The sequence below is a fragment of the Stegostoma tigrinum genome, chromosome 10 (assembly GCF_030684315.1).
Source record: "Stegostoma tigrinum isolate sSteTig4 chromosome 10, sSteTig4.hap1, whole genome shotgun sequence".
Lineage (NCBI taxonomy): Eukaryota > Metazoa > Chordata > Chondrichthyes > Orectolobiformes > Stegostomatidae > Stegostoma > Stegostoma tigrinum.
In genome coordinates, this window is record NC_081363.1 from 81,056,263 (window position 1) to 81,078,549 (window position 22,287).

General features: G+C 44.2%; 1 protein-coding gene across 4 annotated transcripts in view; it reads right to left on the minus strand.

Annotated features, from left to right (window-relative positions):
• Positions 1-22,287, minus strand: part of rad51b (RAD51 paralog B) — a 521,470-nt gene that overhangs the window by 111,371 nt on the left and 387,812 nt on the right. For 3 of the 4 annotated variants that reach the window (XM_048538503.2, XM_059649305.1, XM_048538504.2), the window contains one exon: positions 18,359-18,477. The exons of the other annotated variant lie outside the window; for it this stretch is intronic. In XM_048538503.2, the coding sequence (XP_048394460.2) occupies positions 18,359-18,477 (119 nt within the window). The remainder of the gene's footprint in view (positions 1-18,358; positions 18,478-22,287) is intronic. 4 annotated transcript variants of the gene reach the window in all.

The following is a 22,287-nucleotide window of genomic DNA, read 5'->3' on the forward strand; positions in this document are numbered from 1 at the left end:
GTTACAGAAATAATGAGCGTTTGCAGAGCGTGTGGTCTGTCACTAAACAAGCCTGACATCCACGGCCTAACACATGGCAATGGGGATCCCCAGTTCAACATGAGATAACTAACCCAGCCTCTAAACCTGTTCATTCAAATCAATAGGGTGCATTTGTGTAGTACCTTTAACATTATAAAACATTCCATGGAGTTTTTAAGCAATTAAGAAGTAAAATTTGACACTGAGACAAATAAGACAACATTAATCCAGGAGACCAAATATTTGGTGACAGAAATAGGTATTACAGTAACTTTTACAGGAAAAAAGATAGGTGGAGTGGTTTAGAGAGATAGTTCCAGAGCTTAAACTCATATACCTAAAGGCATAGTGTTAATAGTGGGACAAAAGAATTTACTACCCTATAATACATACAACAACTACTCTATCAAATCATGTTTTATTTTTAAAGATCTCTGCTAAATCATGCTGCAGCCTTTATTTGTCTCTCGAGAGGCACAATACATGTACTCTTTCTTATCTTTGGTATAATATAATCTATCTGTGACATATTGCACACCTAGTTGTTTTCTAATCTTGGACCAAAAAAATCCATCCATTCCAGAGCTTACATTGAATCCTTGGTTTTAGTTTGTTTAACCTTCTTTGACCTTTGACAAATATCTTTTGGAATGTTAGTAACATCATGTCATAAGGCTGTCAACACAACTTGTCATTGCTCTGTGTGCAGGGATTGTGGGGAAAGAAAGAACAGAGTTGGATTCCCTCGAGATCATTCATTTTCCTTTACATAAATTACCTCAACTCCTGATACTTAATATAAAGTGGTCAAATTTGCAACCGGGATGAAGCAATGAAGCCTGAGGAAACAGTTGCAAAATCACACAGTGAGCTAGACAGAATAACCGTATGGGCAGATCGACAGCTCAGAAAAAGGTTCATGCAGACAAGAGCAAAGTTCCATATCACACATGCACTGCCCAAATGCTACTGAGGCAGGCACTGTTGCCTTTCTGAGGGAAAAATGGGTAAGTATGAAAAGGAGAAGATGGGATTGTGGGGAAAGAACAGGCAGTGGGTTTTGAATTGGTCCAGCAAACAGCTGGAACAAAGTGCATTGAGCCAAATTACCTCATCTGTCTGACAAAATGCTATAATTCTATGATCCACTGGGTGCAGGATTAAGGTTTGATGTAACTATTTGCAATCATAGGCAAGACCACAGACTTTGCAGGACATACTCTGATGATGACAAGTAAACAAAGTGGCAATAAAGATTTAATAGCACAATTCTAAAGAGTGCGAAGGAACTGACCAATTTGGGTGAGTGCACATCAGGAAGTGGTCAGTACGCAGTGCCCTGGAGACCCTGCGGGAAAGGGATAGGTTGGATCCTGTTGCATGGTTCCCTGCACACTGTCAAAGATATTTGGCAGAATGCCTCCTTGCCAGAACTTTCCAACCAGCACCAAGACAGAGTTTGACTGGTGGTAAGATGGGCACTATCCATCACATTCTTCATCTATGCCTAGACTCTCTGTCACCACATACTGTCCTCGGAATAGCTGCTTGTTGGGGAGAAGGGACCATCACATATCTCCTACTGGAATGTGCCTTTGCAAAGAAGGTCTGGAGGGAGATACAGTCTTTTGCTTGTTGAGGTTTCTCCCGAGCCATTTCATGACGTAGAATTCTGTGCTCTGTGACTTGTTCTCCAGATGCATACCAAGACAAACGCTGATTGCACCAGAAGGATCATCAACTCGGAGGAAGATGCTATCTTTGCTGCCTGAAACTTGTTGGTCTTCCAGTGTAAAAAGGTGACCTTGACCTGGGTTTTGCAGACTGGCACATTCCAAGCTCCAGGATTACATGGTGAGGGAAGCACGAAAGCTTGGGGGCAGTTACTACTAAGGCACTGTGGGAAATACCACTGTCTGAGGTCTTTTTGATTAAGTATAACAAGGTGCATTAAGTTTCAAGATATTCTTGCAGCCTTAAACAGAATGTAAATAGTTTCCCTTCATATTCAGAAAATTCTTCTATTGCAACTGGATTGAAGCTCTGATGAGGAATGTCAAAATTCCACGTATTTTCTGCAAAGTCTGTACAGAACTGTTTTCTACTTCTTTTTACATATAGATAATTTATGACTAAAGCATATTTTTGTTAAATAAAAGAGTGTATGTGCATACATCTTTGAACATATTAAGAGTGTTCAGCGGGACAAAGCATGACTTTAGGGTTCGTAAGTAGTCACAGACAGTACAAAAGCAGGTAAGTTAGACTGAGTATTCATAAAGCTCTGGGTGAGGCCCCAGTTACAGTTCTGCAAACACACACATTTCAGGAAGGACGTGAGAAGCCTTGAGAGACAGCGCACAATAGATTCACCAGAATGGCTTCGAAGGTAGTGGATATGAGATACAAGATTAGCTCTCAGAATCTGGGACTGTTTTCCTTAGTGCAAAACAGATTGAAGGGATTTTGATAAAGGTTTACAAGATTAATACAGTTTTGGAAAAGGTAGATAAGGAAAGGCTTTTCTGATTGCTTGCTAGTAGAGAGTTCAGGGACACAGATTAAAGATTTTGGGCAAGCCACAGAGGCAGAATGTAAGGAAGATCAATGTTTTAAGATCTGAAATATGCTGTCTGAGAGAATGTTGGAAGCAGAGATAATCAATGGTTTCAAAATGAAAATGGATGGGTGCTTGAAGAAAATAAACTAGCAGATCTACAGTGATACAACAAGGGTAATGGGACTGGCAGGATTGTTCCAAGTCTTAACATGGCTCAACAGGGTTAATAGCTTCCCTATCTGCTATGAATAAGCCTAATGATTTATCACATCTTTTAGATGAAGGTGATGGAAATAACTGCACAGAGGCCAGTACCCCATCACCAAGTCACCCTTTATTTGCTTGTGCACATTATATTTCCTGTGGTTATCCAGTTCAGAGTCAGTCCCCTGAACAGAGGAGATTCTAAATCCCTTAATAATATTTTTCCCCTTCTTAAGAACCCCTTCGCTGCTGCTGTACAGCAGTAGTGCTTATTTTCCCCAGTGCTTGTGCAGCCATGAAACACAGTTTAAAAAAAACACCAGGTGTGCAAATGACTTTACTAACATACCACCAGCCGGAAAAACACCAGGTAACCAAAGCATCAGTATCAAGCACAGGCCCTAAAGGCAAAGCCGACGTGAAAGAAAATGTAAGGGGGAGGGTAGGGATCAAATCAAAATTGAGTTTGTGGGAGAAATAAAGCACTCCACAGCCCGCAGTGCCTATCTTTCCAGAAAGGCATCAAGAGCACCAGTGCGCACCGTGTGCTCCTATTCCAGGGACGCCCGGGCCCAGATGGAAGAGGGGCAGGCAATCGGCTGAAATGAGCTCCTCCATGGCCCGCTGCCTGGACCCATTAATGCCAGCTTGATCACGCCCAGGAACAGACCTACTAGGAGATCCTCTGACCTGCCCATGCCCCTCCATAACAGGTGCCCAAAGATCAGGAGCATGGGGCTGAAGTGCAACCAGAAACACAAAAGGAGGTCTTTGAGATAAATGAAAAGGGAGCACAAGCATTCACTCTCTAGTGATGGCCACCACTCCTTCCAGAGGGTAGGCACGACGCGAGTTGACCATGTTCCAGACAGTGCTCAGGTCCTGGTAAAAGACAGGCAATGTCCAGAGGGTGACTTCCAAACCATCACGGTCGATAAACAGGAGCTGCATGTCGTGGTTGAGGTTATACATCTAGCAGAAAAAAATACATTGCCAGGGTGCACCACCTAGGAGAAGGCTCAACATTAAGGTATTGCTGCAAGGTCTGAAGGCAAGAAGTTGGCAGCCGGGTGCGGACACACACCAGAGACTGACCGCCCTCCTCAATCAGGAGATTCAGAACCTGTGCCACGACCCAGGGTATCTTTTTGTCCCAGAAGAAGTGAACCAATATTCTCTGGATGTCAGTGACAAAACCATGAGGAATCTCTTGATTATATTGGTCAGCCGGGGCTTCCTGATTGGCCCAGGTTAACAACCCCAAACAAGGATGTCATAGTCAACAAGATATACCTGGCTGTAATCACTACAGCAACCCCATCTACTGCTGGTGCTTAGGGTCATCGGTTCACCACAGATTTTCCCGTAGTCTCCATAAATTAAAAGTTAATGTCACCAGTACTGCTAATGAGCACCAACGCGAAACAGCCTGTACTTGTGGGTTTGAGTTATAGGGAGAAACTGGCTAGGGTGGGTTATTTTTCCCTGGAGCATAAGAGGATGAGGAGTGAAGTTATGGAACATTACAAAATCATGAGAAGTACAGATAAGGTGAATGGCAGGTGTCTTTTTCCGAGGATGGGAAGGTTTCAAAACTAAGGGGCATATGTTCAAGGTGAGAGGAGAAAGATTTAGAAAAGACATTCGGAGGCTATTATTTTGCACAGAGCGTGGTTTGTGTGTGGAATGAATTCCTAGAGGAAGTGGTGGATGCAGGTACAGTTACAATGTTTAAAAGGCATTTGGATAAGTATATGAACAGGAAACGTTTGGAAGGATATGGGCCAAGCACCAGCAGTTTAGTTTGGGATGAAGGTCAACTTGGACTAGTTGGACTGAAGGGTCTGTTTCTATGCTGTCTGGGCAAAAGACTTTTTATGGCCAAGCAAAACTTGTTTGGTTTCTGATTGGCTGAGGGACTCCACGAAGTTGGCTGTGTCAGGCACTTAAGGGTAAGGATGTGGACAGGAGGCCATGTGATTGAACCTCTTAATATAATCGTCAATTCTCAAAGTACTGTCTCACTGAACAGAATGATAACATGTTATTGAGATGTTACACAAACATGGGCAACACAAGTATAAACACAAATACTCACCACACATGATCACCAAAAAGACCCTAAAGGCATTAGACAAAAACAACAATACCACAATAGCTGGACAATGTCCAGGCTTCGGCTAACAGTAGTAAGTAACATTCGCACCATACAATAACCTGGCAATGACCATCACTGTCCCTTGACATTCAATGCTGTTCGCATCACTGAATCCCCCACTATCAACATCATGGACCAGAAGCTCAACTGGACTTGTCATGTTAACACAGAAGCTACATGTGTTGATCAGGTGCTAGGAATATTGCAGCAAGTAGCTCACCTTCTGACTCCCCAAAGTCTGTCCACCATCTACAAGGTACAAATCAGGAATGTTATGGGGTGAGGCAATGGCCTAGTGGTATTATCGCTGGTTCATTAATCCAGAAACCCAAATAACGTTCTGGGGACTCAGGTTTGAATCTTGCCATGGCAGTTGATGGAATTTGAATTCAATGAAAATCTGGAATAAAGAGTCTAATTATGACCATGAATCCGTTGTTGATTATTGGGGGGAAAACCCATCTGGTTCACTGATCTCCTTTAGGGAAGGAAACTGCCATCCTTACCCGGTCTGGTCTACAAGTGACTCCAGACCCACAGCAATGTGGTTGACTCTTATTGGCCCTCTGGGCAATTAGGGATGGGCCATAAATGTTGCCTAGACAGCAATGCCCTCATCCCTTGAATGAATAAAGAAAACAAAACTCCCACTTGCCTGAATGAGTGCAACTCCAACAATACTCAAGAAGATTGGCACCATCCAGGCCAAAGCGGCTCACTTGATTGGCTCCATATCCACAAGCATCCATTCCCTCCACCCCTGACATTCAGTAGCAGCAGTGAACACTATCTACAAGATGCACTGCAGAAATTCATCAAAGATCCGTAGATAACATCTTCCAAACTGAAAACCAATTCCATCTAGAAGGACAAGGGCTGCAGATAGGTGGGAACACCACTAGCTGTAAGTTCCCAGTGGTCAAGAGTTTGGAAGGTGCCATTCAAGGAGTCTTGAATTTCTGCATAGTTTGAAAATTGTTTTAGCAGTTTGTGGTAAATCAGTGGTGGCAAATGCTCAATTAGGGTCAGATGCAGCATGTGGTGCACAGATTTCAACTTGCATTTATATGGTGCAATTTGGTAAATGTTATCCCTTGGAATTATTGAACTACCAACAAGATGATGGAGACAAAAGAAGACTCAGAGTCATTCAAAGAAATACATTTGGATCTTTAGACATCATATCTTTCTTGCTGGGCTATATCCAATTCTAAGTATCTTTTAAAAACCTAAGCACTTAACCTAAGTAGTTTTTCCTGAACCAATCTTAAAAAGGAAATATTTCATTTCCTAGAATGTGGCTGATTATGTCCTGCGCTTTGTGAGAACTCTTAGGAGCTGCCTTTGAATGTCTTGTGATTTTTTCATCTCAACAACCAAAACATATCCAGAGGTGAGACACAAGGCTCTACTTTGGATGTGAGAGGGAGAAGAATGAGTAAGAATAAGTAATTGGAAGTCTTGCAGCTTCTGTTTTGTTTGGGGAGCTTTCAAAATACAATTTTAATTAAATAAAACATTCAAAGGAACTTCATAGGAGTATTCTAAAATGAAATATGACAATGACCACCATGAGGAAATATCAGGTCAGATGACCAAAAGCTTAGTCAAAGAGGTAGATTTTAAGAAATGTCTCAAAGGAGGTAAATGACATAGAGAGGAGGACAGATATAAGGAAGTTACTTCAGGGCTAAGGAAACTGAAGGCCACCAAACTTTGAGGAATCAAAATCAGGGAAGTTTAAGAGACCAGAATTAGAGGAGCATAGACATCTTAGAGTTGTAGCCTAGAGACAGAGATAGTCATGGTGAATTTTGAAAACAGAAATGAGAATAGTAAATTAAAAACTGCTTGACTACCAGACACTGCTGATCAGTGTTCATAGTTGATTATGCCCATCAAGTGAAAGTACAAATAAGACAAGCTATGCCCTCTTGTGTTCAGAACTCACTTCTATGAAGCAAAGGCTATATGAATGAGGCAGCAGAAGAGACATAACATATCAAAAGGCAAACACTGTTAAGCCGAGAAAGGGTAATCATTTAAAAAGAAGTTGATATAACTAAGAGCATGTAGACACGGGACAGGTAGGCACAAATTAAATGCATATCTACAGGGAGGCATATGCATATAAGAGCCTGGAGGATGAATATGCGTATGTTCACATGAGTTTGGGTACACAGAAAAATGGTCATACATCTGTGTATGTGCACATACAGACAGTATCATTCGAATGGCCTCTCTTCAGATCCATTACTTATATACTTCATTCTTGACTTGTGGGAATCACTTGCGAGGTTGGCTTTGAGTAACTGATAAGAAAGCATCTTCATACAGTCATACAGCAAGGAAACAGACCGTTTGGTCCAACCAGACCATGCCTAATATAATTCCAAAACTAAACTGGTCCCACCTGCCTGTTCCTGGCCCATATCCCTCCAACTGCCGGTAGCTGAGTGATACATGTAATTGATTTGCAGAGCCAGCTCAAAGGGCAATTAAGAGCCAGTGAGGATGATTTGGGAGTGATCGACAGGCCAGGCCAAGTAAAGACAGCAGCTTCCTTAATAAATATAGAACATAAAGGGCATCAGCGAACCAGCTGATTTTTAAAAATACGGCAATCACTTTAACTTGGTAGCTGTTGTACACATGAAGTGTTTTTGAACTACTCACATCTCAAAATGCAAGGGGGCAGGATTTGAACTCATGTTCTCGAGAATATTAGTTCAGTAACATAATCACTACATTACCATGCAGTAGTTTTGATACTAAACGGGTCAGTAATCCAGAGGCCTTTTCTTTACCAAATGTTCCCTTTGAGATGTCAATAGTCTCCTGTTTATTTTCAGGAGGATCTGTTTTTATTTCAGATGTGCAGCATTTGTACTTTTTCTTTTCATATGCCTCCACGTCTCTGTTGATTTTCTGTTCCACAATGTTAAGTAATATCTTGGTACAGCTCAAACTACAGTTTGCATTCTTCAGCAGATTAGAGTGCAAATTTGCTTCTTGCTTGGGATCTTTCTCCAAGAGCGCTTTGGTATAAAATTACATCAATTATAATTCATTTCCCGTGGCATTGCTCTCAGACAAAAAACTTAAAACAAAACACTTTGAGGTACATTATATTGTCTGCAAATCAGAAAAAAGCTCTAAGTATAAAATTACATCTATTAAATGCACTTACCAGCAATGTGGGCTCATTACAAAGCTCTACTGCACATCATAGAGATTACAAACAGAGACCACTTTCTGAAATTGCAGTAAATGACAAAAGAATACATCCCCAGCCACTTTTTCTTTGCTAAAATCTCCCTCTGCTTATAATCAGCAGGAGCACCCTCATCTCTCAATCAGGAGGATATGGTGTCAATTGCAGTGAGTTGATCATATAAACTAACAATCTAGTGCAGTACTGAAAGTGCATGGCATTGTCGGAGAAGTCATCTTTCAGATGGAATGTTAAACAATCTTTTCGCACATGCGGACATAAAAATGTCCCATAGCACTAAATGCAAAGGAGATCTCTTCAGTGTCTGGGTTGATATCTAACCCACAGCCCCACTAAAAACCAATGATCTAACCATCATCAGATTAAGGGGTGGTGATGGTACAGTGGTAACGTCACCAGCCATCCAGAGAAGCAAGTTATTGCTTTGGGCGCATGGATTCAAAACATAGCAGCTTGGCACCATGGAATCTGAATTCCATTAATAAATCTAGAACATAAAATTAGTTTCAGCGATGTCTGTTGTAAAACTGTACTTGGTGCATTAATGCCCTTAAGGAAAGTAAATTTTCTATCCTTATCTAGTCTGGTCTACATGTGACTCCAGACCCACAGCAAATGGTTGATTCTTATCTGCTCCCTAAAATGGCCAACCGAACCACTGAATCCGGTATCAGGGATGGGAAGCAAACCCTGGCCGTGCCAGCAACACTCATGTTCTTGGGCGGCACGGAGGCTCAATAGTTAACACTGCTACCTCACAGTGCCAGGGACATGGGTTCGATTCCACCCTCAGGTGACTATCTGTGTGGAGTTTGCATGTTCTCCTCATTTCTGCTTAGGTAAGTTTCCACCGGGGGCTCCAGTTTCGTCCCACAGTCCAAAGATGTGCAGTTTAGGGTAGATTAGCCATGTCAAATTGCCCGTAGAGCCCAGGGATGTGCAGGCTGGGTGGACTAGCCATGGGAAATTCAGGGTTAGACGGATAGGGTAGGGGTATGGGTATGGATCTGGGTATGATGGTCTTTGGAGGGTGAGTGTGGACTCGATGGGCCGAATGGCCTGCTCCCATCCTGTAGGGATTCTGTGATTCTATGAAAGAATTTTAAAAAATTACCCTTTGTGGAAGCTTGGATTGTGCAAATTGGCTGTGTCCTAGAAAACTATAGTACCTATTCTTCAACGGGACATGATTGGCTGGAAATTGATTTGAAATTCCTTGAAATCGAGTCTTCTTACTGGTATATTGTTTCACCGTGAGTCCCACAGCAGTTGATCTGCATAAGTGAGCTCAGACAGACTATTCAGCCTTAGAGGGTATCACAGCCAGGCACTGTGCACATCCATTTTCCAGTTGTGTTGACTTGACAAACTTCCCTCCAACCCCACCACACCTAGCACTTTCCCCTGCAATTGCAGGAAGTGCTACACCTGCTCCCACACCTCCTCCCTTACCCCCATCCCAGGCCCCAAGATGACTTTCCACGTCAAGCAGATGTTCACCTGCACATCCGCCAATGTGGTACACTGCATCCACTGTACCCGGTGCGGCTTCCTCTACATTGGAGAAACCAAGCGGAGGCTTGGGGACCGCTTTGCAGAACACCTATGCTCAGTTTGCAATAAACAACTGCACCTCCCAGTCTCGAACCATTTCAGCTCCCCCTCCCATTCCTCAGACGACATGTCCATCCTAGGCCTCCTGCAGTGCCATAATGATGCCACCAGTAGGTTGCAGGAACAGCAACTCATATTCCGCTTGGGAACCCTGCAGCCCAATGGTATCAACGTAGACTTCACCCGCTTCAAAATCACCCCTCCCTCCCACTTCATCTCAAATCCAGCTCAGCTCATCCCCGCCTGCCTAACCTGTTCTTCCTCTCACCTATCCCCTCCTCTCACCTCAAGCCTTATCCCCATTTCCTACCCACTAACCTCATCCCGCCCCCTTGACCTGTGTTTCCTCCCCGGACTGACCTATCCCCTACCTACCTTCCCACCCATACTCTCCTCTCCACTCATCTTCTCCTCTATTCATCTTCAGTCCGCCTCCCCCTCTCTCCCTATGTATTTCAGAATCCTCTCTCCATCCCCCTTTTCTGATGAAGGGTCTAGGCCTGAAACATCAGCGTTTGTGCTCCTGAGATGCTGCTTGGTCTGCTGTGTTAATCCGGCCCCATACTTTGTTATCTAGGAGTGTGACGCTTAGTTGATTTTGCATACCCTTTACGTGGTCAAGAGACCAACAGGAGCATTCCCAATGAAGAACAACTAATTAAACACAGAAAAGGAATCAATTCTTTGGGATTTCCTTCATTCGTAGATAGGAAAACACCAGGGCATGGAGGGACCCGAACATAAGGAAGAGAATTTTTAAAGTGATGTGCTGCTAAATCAGAAGTTAACATACATCCATAAGCATGGTATTGATGGCCGAACAAGATATTATATGAGCTAAGACATGGGCATCTGAGCTTTAGATGCATGTAGGAGCCACTGGAATAACGGAGTCTCAAGCAACAAAGGTATAGATGAGGCCATCAAGCAGTAGATGCACAAAGACAGCTGCTGAGTCAGGTTCATATTGTTTTTGCTGAAGAGAATATGGAACGCACTGCTTTGACACATATACATGGACTGTATATTGTATACACACAAACACACCATTTGGCTCTAATTATGGCATTTCTGCTCCACAACAACTCCTCCCATGATGCTTTATCTCATCTTACTTTCATAATTGTTTACCTTTTGTGTCCTTATCTGCTTATCCAACTTCTCTTCAAATGCCTCAACGTAATGCACCTAAACCTCTCCTTGTGATAGCAAGTTTCACATTCTAATCATTCTCTGGATTTCTCCTGAATTCCTTTTTGGGGTTATTAGTAATAGCTTTATCTTTATAGATCCATCCCAACATGTGTAAACAGCTTCTCCACACCTGTCCTATCAAAATCTTTCCATCAGTTTAAAGGCCTCCATTGACTTTTCGACAGATGAGACCATGAACCTGTTAAATCCTTCCTTATAGTTGTTTAATTGGAAGCTTGCTATATACATGAGAGAGAAGGGAATATAATCATATGGAAGCAGATTCGGACAAGGAAATTAAACTGGAAGGACACTGGTGTGGACTACAATATTAGCACGGAGTAGTTATACCAAACGACCCGCTTCTAAGCTGTCAGGATCAGCTGTGATTATAGTGTGCAACACAACAGATGCCTCGGGCAATGTATTCCAGTCAGACAGGACTGTAGAAAGAAGGAGGTTTACAAGTGAGTAGGTTGTACAACTGTGTGCAATATGCATTTAGGCCTTTCAGGCCACAATTGACATGCTTTGGAGCACTAGGTCTGTTAAAGTGTAATCAGTCTTGGCCGATTTGAAGTCAGCCTGACTTTCTTTATATATTGAAAATTAGATGCAACTTTTTGAAGGTCAGTGGGAGGTGCGTTTATGTGTGATCAATTCAGCTTCATCATGTATTCTACTAAGGAAACAGAGATCTTTTCTCTCAGAAACTGGCATATCGTCTGCAATGCATGAGCAACAAATATCATTTCAGAACATGTGGAGAAAGCCATCAACAGAAACTTCTGTTGAGCTAAGACATCCTCAAATCTGGGATCAATGTTAGAGGTAAAACAAAAGGGATTTCTGGCCTCTGTGTCTCACACAAACACTTCTGTCATTATTCTGGGTTGCATAAACTTTAATAATTTGGACAAGTCCTGAGTGCAGACAACTTTGCCTGGAATCTTTTACCATTTGGAGACAGGGAATTTACAATGGCGCCACAAGTATATGACAGATTAGAGGTGATTGGGTCATGCGCCGTCGTTGTCAATTGGACCGTATGCAGTACCACCCAGAATTGCAGCATCGCTAGAGTGTGGAAGCAGGCCATTCACCCATCATATTTACACCGACTCTCTGAAGAGCGTCCCATCCAGACCCACTCCCCTGCCTTATCTCTGTAACCCTAAATTTCCTATGGCTAACCCACTTAGCCTGCACATTATGGGTAACTTGGTATGGTCAATCCAACTATCCTGCACATCTTTGGGCTGTGGGAGGAAACCACAGCAGCCAAAGGAAACCCACACAGACATGTGGAGAATGTATGAAATCCACACAGATAGCTGCCTGAGGGTGGAATGGAACCTGGGTCCCTGGTGCTGAGAGGCAGCAGGGCTAACTATTGTGTTTTTTCGGGAAATCTGACTGCAAGTTCACTCATACCCCCTGTTTGCTATCATTCACACAGGTTCTGTTTGCTGGTGTATGACTTACCATCAAGTCTTATGCCTCCAAATCACTGAGGACACAATAATGACAATTAAAGGCGGCACGGTGGCTCAGTGGTTAGCACTGCAGCCTCACAGCGCCAGGGACCCGGGTGCGATTCCAGCCTCGGGCGACTGTCTGTGTGGAGTTTGCACGTTCTCCCCATATCTGTGTAGGTCTCCTCCGGGTGCTCTGGTTTCCTCCCACAGTCCAAAAATGTGCAGGGTAGGTGGATCGGCCATGCTAAATTGTGTTCAGGGGCTTGTGGGTTATAGGGGGATGAGTCTGGGTGGGATGCTTCAAGGGGGTGGTGTGGACTTGCTGGGCCGAAGGGCCTGTTTCCACACTGTAGGTAATCTAATCTAATAAGTCTTCTGGTAGGAAATGCTATTCAGCCCAAGAATCACACCCAGTAGCTGCAGGTATGAAGCACTGCCTTACCACTGAAGAGCTTAGTTTTGTGACCTCACAGTTCCCTACATTTAAGACATAACACCTGCAGAGTTTCAGTGCAAACAACAGATGCATGGTACTGCAAACAGCAGTCCATGTGGAGGGATCTGTTAGCAATGTGCACCAACGACCATATAAGAGTAAGCAGCAATTTTGTGGGAATCGGCAATGGTGGCCCCCAAGGCCAATGCAATCACCGAAGGGGCACACTACAGGAGGATATCTGGCCTGTTGTCTGTGTGCTGGCTCTCTGCAAAGCCAACTCACTCTCACTTGCCTCACAACTTTGTGAAGTTTTTCTCTTTTGAAAACCAAGTTTAAACTTGCATCTTAGGCAGTGCATTCCAGATTCTAACAAGTCTTTGTGTTTAAAAAACAACTTTTCATGCTATGATATAAGTTATTTTGCCAATGTCCTTATTTCAGTATTATTTGATTCTCAGTCCATCTACCACAGAGTCACAGAATCCCTACAGTGTGGAAGCAGGCCATTTGGTCCATCGATTCCACACCGATTCTCTGAAGAAGATCCCTCCCAGACCCACCCCATCCCTATCTTTCCCATGGTTAACCCACCTAACCTGCGTATCCCTGGACACTACGGGCAATTCAGCGTGACCAATCCACCTAGCCTGCACGTCTTTGGACTGTGGGAGGAAACTGGAGCACCCAGAGGAAACACACGCAGGCACAGGGACAATGCGCAAACTCCACACAGAGAGTCACTCAAGGGTGGAATCAAACCTGGGACCCTGGCGCAGTGAGGCAGCAGTTCTAATCAATGAGAAGTTTCTCCCTATCTACTTTGTTTGACAATGACTTATTGAGTTAAGGTGTTTGACACAGGTTGTGCACAATCTCTGGAGAAATAACCCCCAGCTTCAAGCAATCTATTCACATAACTGACTTATCGCAAGTCTGAAACTGTTCTCTAAAATTTTCATATTCTTATGAACATGCAGTGCCCAGAATTGAGCACAAGATGCAGGTTAAAGCTAAACCAATGTTTTGTGTAGGTTCATTGATGGCTTTTTGTACCCTATCCTTCAATTCATGTTTCTGCCTCATACCTTCTCAGTCTACCCTGCTACTTCAATAATTTGTGCATATTTAAGACAATAAGATATGGGAGCAGAATTAGGCTCATTGAGCCTGCTCCACCATTCAATCAGGACTGATATGTTTTGCAACGCTATTCTCCTGCCTTCTCCCTGTAACCCTTGATCCCCTTGGTAATGAAGAACCTATCTTAAATATACTCTATAGCCTTCTGCAGCAAAAAGTTCCACAGATTCACCACGCTTTGGCTGAAGAAATTCCTCCTCATCTCAGTCCTAAAATATCGTCTGTTCACTCCGAGGCTTTGCCCTCAGGTCCTAGTTTCTCCTACTAGTGGAAACATCTTCTCCACATCCACTGTAAACAGGCCTCTCAGGATTCTGTAAGCCTCAACCATTCCTCATATGTCTAGTCCTACATCCCCAGGGTCATTTTTGTAAATCTCCTCTGGTGCCCCTCCAATGCCAGCACATACCTCCTTAGATACGGGGCCCAAAGCCGCTCACAACATTCCACACGCGGTCTGACCAGAGCCGTACACAGCCTCAAGAGTACATCTCTGCTCTTGCATTTTACACCTCTCAAAATGAATGCTCACATTGCATTTATCTTCTTAACTGCCAAGTGAACCTGCATGGTGACCTTAAAAGAATCTTGAACTAGGACTGCCAAGTCCCCTAGTGCTGCAGGTTTCCAACGCTTTTCCCTATTTAAAAAATAATCTCCGCACTATTCTTCCTACCAAAGTGTACAACCCCAGATTGTAATCCATGTGCCACTTCTTTGCCCACTCTCCTAGCCTGTACAAGTCCTTTTGCAACCTCCGGGCTTCCTCAATACCATCTGTCCCTCCATCTTTCTTGGTGTCATCTGCAAACTTAGCAGCAATGCGCTCAGTTCCTTTGTCCAAGTTGTTCATGTATGATGTGAATAGTTATGGTCCCAACACTGACCCCTGTGGAACTCCACTAGTCACCAGCTACCATCCCCACTCTCTGCCTTCTTCTGCCAGTCAGCCAATCGTCTATCCATGGCAGTACCTTGCCCCTAACGCCATGGTTCTTATTTTACTTAGCAGCCTTCTGTGAAAGGCCTTCTGGAAATCCAAATAGATCATGTCCGGTGGCTCTCCTTTGTCTAACTTGCTCATTACCTCCTCAAAGAATTCTAACCGATTTGTCTGGCATGACCCCCACTGTTTCAGGGCTCTCTGGTCCGGCATTCCATTTAAATTGTGCCCTTTATTTTATAGTGCCTTTCCCCATTTCCCAAGCAAATTGAATCACTTCACACTTTCTGCACTAAACTTAATATGTCAGGCATCAATCCATTCCGTCAGTCTTTCACGATCCCCTTCACAGGTCACAAGACTTCCAAGCTTTATGTCATCTGCAAATTTTCAACCTCTGACCTATACACACATTTTTGTACTTCAAACAGTAGTCACAGTGCCAATCCCTGGGGAACATCGGTATATATCTTACGGAATCAGAAAAACAACCATTTCACCACTACACTCTACATCCTAACACTCAGCTAAGGGTTGCTGGACTCAAAATGTTTACCACAGTTTCTCTCCACAGATGCTGCTGTCAGACCTGCAGAGTTTCTCCAGCAATTTCTCTTTTTTGTTTGTTTCAGATTTCCAGCGTCCGAATTCTGTTTTATTTTGTATCCATGGAGCCGTTCTCCCCTTTATTCTATTGGTATTAACTTTGTAGCATTTCACCTTTTGGAAGTTCATATACACCACATACAGTACACCACCCTCAACAACACTTTCTCTAATCTCCTCAAGCCATTCCATCAAGCGACTTAAACATGATTTGCCTTGAACATGTTACTGGTTTTCTTTAATTAATACACACTTTTCCAAGTAACTGATCATTTAATCCCTGATTTTCATTTGTAAAAGCGATCCTACCAATGAGTTTAAATTTGCTGAACCTTACATAATTTTTCAAACAGGGTGTAAACAATTGCAATTCTCCCGTCTTGAGCACCATCCCTACATCGAAGAGGAGTGGGAGATTACAGCCAGCGCCTTCACAATTTTCACCCTTGCTTCCACCAGATTAGGTGACTTATTCAACTTTAAGTACAGCTAGCCTTATACAAAAGCAAACACAGAAAATGCTGGAGAAAGTCAATAGGTTTGGCAGCATCCATGGAGAAAGAACAGAGTTAACATTTAAAGACCAGTATGACCCATTTCAGAGCATCTCATAAAGTGTCATAGCAATCTTGAAACATTAACTCTGTTTCTCTTTCCACAGATACTACAGGACCTGCTGAGTTTCTCCAGCATTTCTCTTTGTCTGTTCCAGGTTTCCTTCTGCAGGTTTGCTTTTATTTTAGCCCTTCCAATATCTTCTTCCCATCACTCTCCTGCTTGTTATTTCAGTCAGAGGATGAGGGTTTTACTGACTGGGACTGTATATATTGCTCATTCCTAATTATGAGGTTGTAGTTCGCTCGCTGAGCTGGTGGGCTTGGTTGCGAACGTTTCATCTCCCTGCTAGGTAACCTTGTCAGTGCGCCTCCAGCGATGCGTGAGTGTTCTGTCCTGCTTGTTATTTTACATGCCTCAGTTTGTTGGGGTGTTCCAGGGTCCCAACCTGAAATGTCAGCTTTCCTCCTGCTCGAATGCCGCTTGTGTTCCTCCAGCTCCACACTGTGTCACCTTATCTATTGCCCCTCCTGATTTTATAAACCATAAGGTCAACCCCTCAGCCTCCTGTGCACTGGGGAGAATAGCCTCAGCCTATTCAGCCTCTCCTTATAGCTCAAATTCTCCAATCTCAGCAACTTTCTTGTAAATCTTTTCTGAACTCTTTCAAGTTTCACACCATCCCTCCTATAGCAGGGAGATCAGAGTTAAATGCAGTATTCCAAAACAGGTCCAACCAATATCCTATACTGCCGCAACATGACCTGCCAACTCTTATACCCAACACACTGACCAATAAAGGCAAGCGTGCCAAATGTCTTCTTTATTACCCTGTCAACCTGCAACTCCACTCCCCTTGATCTTCTATATAGTAGCGATTGTGGGTTTTCACACTGACTCTGAAAGTGTTTTCTTACTTGGTAAAGAATAATGTAAAGTATTCATTCAGTACCTCCAGGCATGAATACCTTTTTTAGTCTTATATGGTCTCACCCTCATTTGACTAGCCTTTTACTTGTGACATGTCCAAAGCTGACTTTCGGATCCCCTTTACGTTTGCTGCCAGTTGCTTCTCAAACTGCAACAAAAACCGAAATTGCTGGCGAAACTCAGCAGGTCTGGCAGGATCTGTGGGAAGACAGCAGAGTTAACATTTCAATTCTAGTGACTTCATCAGAAGCCTTCTAAAACTCTCCTTACCTCTTAGTTCCATTTTCACTTCTCCTGTAAATCTCATATTCAGCCTGGTACTCACTCATGCTATCCACTTGCCATTTGTTATAAGTCCTAGTTTTCTGCTTAATTTAACTCTGTATCTCTTTTGGCACAGTGGCTCAGTGGTTAGCCCTGCTGCATCACAGCCACAGGGACCTGGCTTTGATTCTAGCCACAAGCGACTACCTGTTGAAAAATGCATATTCTCCCCTTGTCTGTGTGGGATTCCTCCGGGTCCTCCAGTTTCCTCACAAAGTCCAAGGACGTGCAGGCTGGGTGGAGTGGCCATGCTAAGTTGCCCATAGTGTCTGGGGATGCACAGGCTAGGTGGATTAACCATGGGAATTGCAGGATTACAGGGGTAGGATATGGGAGGATTGGGTCTGGGTGGGATGCTCTTTGGAGGGTCGGTGAGGACTCGATGGCCTGAATGGCGTTCTTCCACACTGTAGGGATTCTATGATTTTATGATATGGGGATAGTGCAAGAATATGGTGTTGAGGTAGAAGTTCGGCCATGATCTAGAATGGTGGAGCATTACCAAGGGGCTGAATGGCCTAGTCCTGTGTTCCAATGTCAGGGGGCTATCCCTGTCATTTTGATGCTAGAGCTAGCAAAGGCATGAAGAACCAAATGTCCTCCTTCCACGATAATGCACCCACATTTTGTTATTATAGGATTCAGTGCCTTTAAAAAAGGGCATAAGAATGTCTTTCTGGTTTCATTGCTGTTATTTAAACCTGATTAATGTGCTGTCATGAATTTGGTGCATAAACAGGAACCCAGTCCGACTGAGAATGAACTAGCACATCCTGACAGCTTATCGTAATCTACGCTCAAAAGCTTTTCTCAGCTCTGGCTCCTGACAACTTGTCGCCCTGCGCTTGCCTATCTCCCCCTGAGATTGAGTTTGTGAAAATCATGCAGCAACCCACAATGAGAAGTGGCTTTGATTCTTCTGCCTCTATCCTGGCTCTCAGCCTCTGTGAACTTTACCTGCCTGCTGTGATAGTCCAGATACTGCACGATGAGCCGAGTGTTGACACTGTGACTCCATGTGTTCCCCAGAGCTGCTGTCGCGTAGCTTCTATCTCCATCAGGGCTTACCCTGCAATCTGTAGACAGAGCACAGAAAACAATTCAACAGATGCTAAATCAGCATGCTTTGCTTTTTTAAGATATTTATCCCCTCATTTCTTAGAATCATAGAATCCCCATAGTGCAGATAGAGGTCGTTTGGCCCACTAAGTCTACACTGAGCCTCTGAAGAGCACCCATCCAAACAGAGCTCTGTAACCCACAATTTTCCATGGCTAATCTACCTGGCCTAAGCATCCCTGAACAGCAGTGGGCAAATTTAGCATGGCCAATCCATCCAGCCTGCACATCTTTGGACTGTGGGAAGAAACCAGAGCAACTGGAGAAACCCACGCAGACACGGGGAGAATGTGCAAACTCCACACAGTCACCTGAGGCTGGAATCAAACCCAGGTCCCTGGCACTGTGAGCAGTGCTAACCACTGAGCCACCGTGCTTCTTTTATTTTGTGTTGGGCTAAGAAAACAGGGCACTTTCCAGATCAAACGCCCAGTGTGAATATCAAGCACATCCAAGGTTATGTATGCATGAGTAGGTTAAATGAAAGGTAAAGGAAGAAGGGACTTCCATTTACATCTTGTTCTTTTACTAATTTGGCACTCCAAAAACACTTCATAAACAAATAACATTGTTTTTGAACTGCAGTTAATGTAGGAAAATTAGAGCAGCCAATTTGTGCTTAACAATGTGGTAAAGACCAGCTAATTTGTGTAAATAGGTGTTGATTGGAGGGTAAATATTGGCCAGGACATTGGGGAGAATTCGCTCGCTGTTCATTAAATGGAACAATAACTTGCAATTCCAGACAAGCATACTTAAGGTCTGAGTTTGAGACCGACCTGCACCAGAAGTGTGCTGTACCATGTCCATACAAAATACTTATATGTGGTAGGGGTCTGCCACTTGGAAGAACTTTGGTTGACTAGATTTTGAGTTGCTGACGTTGAACGGTGTGGGTAGGTGGTTGGGGGTTAGGAAGAAGGGACACATTTATCATAGAAAGCAGTCAACACCATTCAGACTAAGCAAAATTTTCAAACCAATCAATGGTCAGGGACAGGTGGCTGAGACGGCAAGTCAGGCAGGTACAGGGATCCAACGTTTAGTGGTGGAAGAACCTTAGCTCTTGACTCTAACCAATGCATACGTGGTTCTTGCAAAATGCGTTCCCGAGAATAAATACTGTAAGGTGACTGAATTGCTTATCATGATGCCGTGGTGCAGAATTTCAGTCAAACAGGCAAATACATGTTTCAGAGATAGTAGGAACTGCAGATGTTGGAGAATCTGAGATAACAAGGTGTGGAGCTGGATGAACACAGCAGGCCAAGTGGCATCAGAGGAGCAGGAAGGCTGACGTTTCGGGCCTAGACCCTTCTTCATTAAAAAGGTCTTTTCTGCAGAAGGGTCTAGGCCCGAAATGCCAGCCTTCCTGCTCCTCTGATGCCACTTGGCCTGCTGCATTCATCCAGCTCTACACCTTGTTAGCTTAGGCAAATACATATGGCAGTTTGTGATAGGTGAAGGTGCAATTAGGGAGGAAAGACACTGTTCCCTGCAGCCACAATTTGGAATTCTAAACTCTATCCAGTGCCAGGGTTAGGGACATCGCCTTGCAGCTGGAAATGAACTGGGAGTTGGATGGGTGGGAGAGGGAGGAAATCCAGTTACTATGAGTCCATATAAGAACGAATGTTACAAATAGAGCTAGGAATGATGATCTGCTGAGAGAGTGTAAGGAGCTGGGGTCCAGATTAAACTTCAGAGCCTCAGAAATTATTGTCATCGGGATTTTTACCTGAGCCATAAATCAAATGGCATAAGATCAAACAGATTGGAGAATGTATGCCAATGTGATGGGGATAGAGGAATTTTGAATTATGCACTGGCACTAGTCTCAGGAGCAGAAGTTGGGATGGGCTCCACTTTAACTGAACAAAGACAGGAGTTGCTGGAAAAGGTTAGCGGGTCTGGCAGCATCTGTGAAGAAAACATCAGAGCTAATGTTTCGGGTCCAGTGACTCTTCGTCAGAACAGACCCCTTTTTGTTCCTGATTTACAGCATCGACAGTTCTTTCGGTTTTTATTTAGTATTCCACTTTCAATGAACTGGGTCCTGGTAAATCGAATAGTCAAGGCAGTGTACAGAACTTTAAGCCAAAACTGGGTGGGGAGTGGAGGTGGGTCAGCGTTCACAGGGAGATTTACTCATCCAAAAAGTGAAGTCGATTCAAAGAACAGTGTGGGTTAAGGACAAGCAGTGGGACAGTAAGGGACGAAGAGTAATGTGCAAATAACAGTATTAAAAAAGTTAAATCTGAATGATCAAGACATGTGCAATAAAGATTGATAAACTAATGAAACAAATAGAGATTAGATTGTAGGTTTAAATTATTATAAGGTGACCAAGTTTTGGACAGCAAGCCAAGCAGCATCTTAGGAGCAGAAAAGCTGATGTTTCGGGCCTAGACCCTTCATCAGAAATGGGGGAGAGGGATTGGGTTCTAGAATAAACAGGGAGAGAGGGGAAGGCGGATCGAAGATGGATGGAGGAGAAGATGGGTAGAGAGGAGACAGACAAGTTAAAGAGGTGGGAGCCAGTAGAGGTGAGTGTAGTGGGGAAGTAGGGAGGGGGCAGGTCAGTCCAGGGAGGACGGACATGTCAAGGGGGCGGGATGAGGTTAGTAGGTAGAAAATGGGGGTAAGGCTTGAGGTGGGAGGCGGGGATAGGTGAGAGGAAGAACAGGTTAGGGAGGCGGGGATGAGTTGTGCTGGCTTTGGGATGCAGTAGGGGGAGGGGAGATTTTGAAGCTTGTGAAATCCACATTGACGCCACTGGGCTGTAGGGTTCCCAAGCAGAATATGAGTTGCTGTTCTTGCAACTTTAGGGTGGCATCATTGTGGCACTGCAGGAGGCCCAGGATGGACATGTCATCTAAGGAATGGGAGGGAGAGTTGAAATGGTTTGTGACTGGGAGGTGCAGTCATTTATTGCGAACTGAGCGTAGGTGTTCTGCAAAAGCGGTCCCCAAGCCTCTGCTTGGTTTCCCCGATGTACAGGAGGCCACAATGGGTACAGTGGATGCAGTATACCACATTGGCAGATGTGCAGGTGAACATCTGCTTGATGTGGAAAGTCTTCTTGGCGCCTGGGATGGGAGTGAGGGAAGAGGTGTTGGGGCAGGTGTAGCACTTCCCTTGGTTGCAGGGGAATGTGCCGGGTGTGTGGAGCGGACAAGGGAGTCACAGAGAGTGTGGTCCCTCTGGAAAGCAGGCAAGGGTGGGGAGGGAAAAATGTCTATAGTGGTAGGGTTGGACTGTAGATGGCAGAAGTGTTGGAGGATGATGTGTTGGATCCGGAGGTTGTTGGGGTGGTACGTGAGGATGATGAGGATTCTCTTTTGGTGGTTATTGCGGGGACGGGGTGTGAGGGATGAGTTGTGGCAAATGAGGGAGACATGGTCGTGGGCGTTCTCGACCACTACGGGGGGGATATTGCGGTCCTTGAGAATCGAGGACATCTGAGATGTACGGGAGTGGAATGCCTCTTCCTGGGAGCAGATGCGGTGGAGGCGAAGGAATTGGGAATAGGGAATGGCATTTTTGCAGGAAGGTGGGTGGGAGGAGGTGTATTCTAGTTAGCTGTGGGAGTCGGTGGGCTTGAAATGGATATCAATTTCTAAGTGGTTGCCTGAGATGGAGGCAGAGAGGTCCAGGAAGGTGACAGAGATGTTAGAGATAGTCCAGGTGAACTTGAGGTTGGGGTGGAAGGTGTTGGTGAAATGGCTGAACTGTTCGAGCTGTGTTTAATTCAAAAAAAGGAGGCA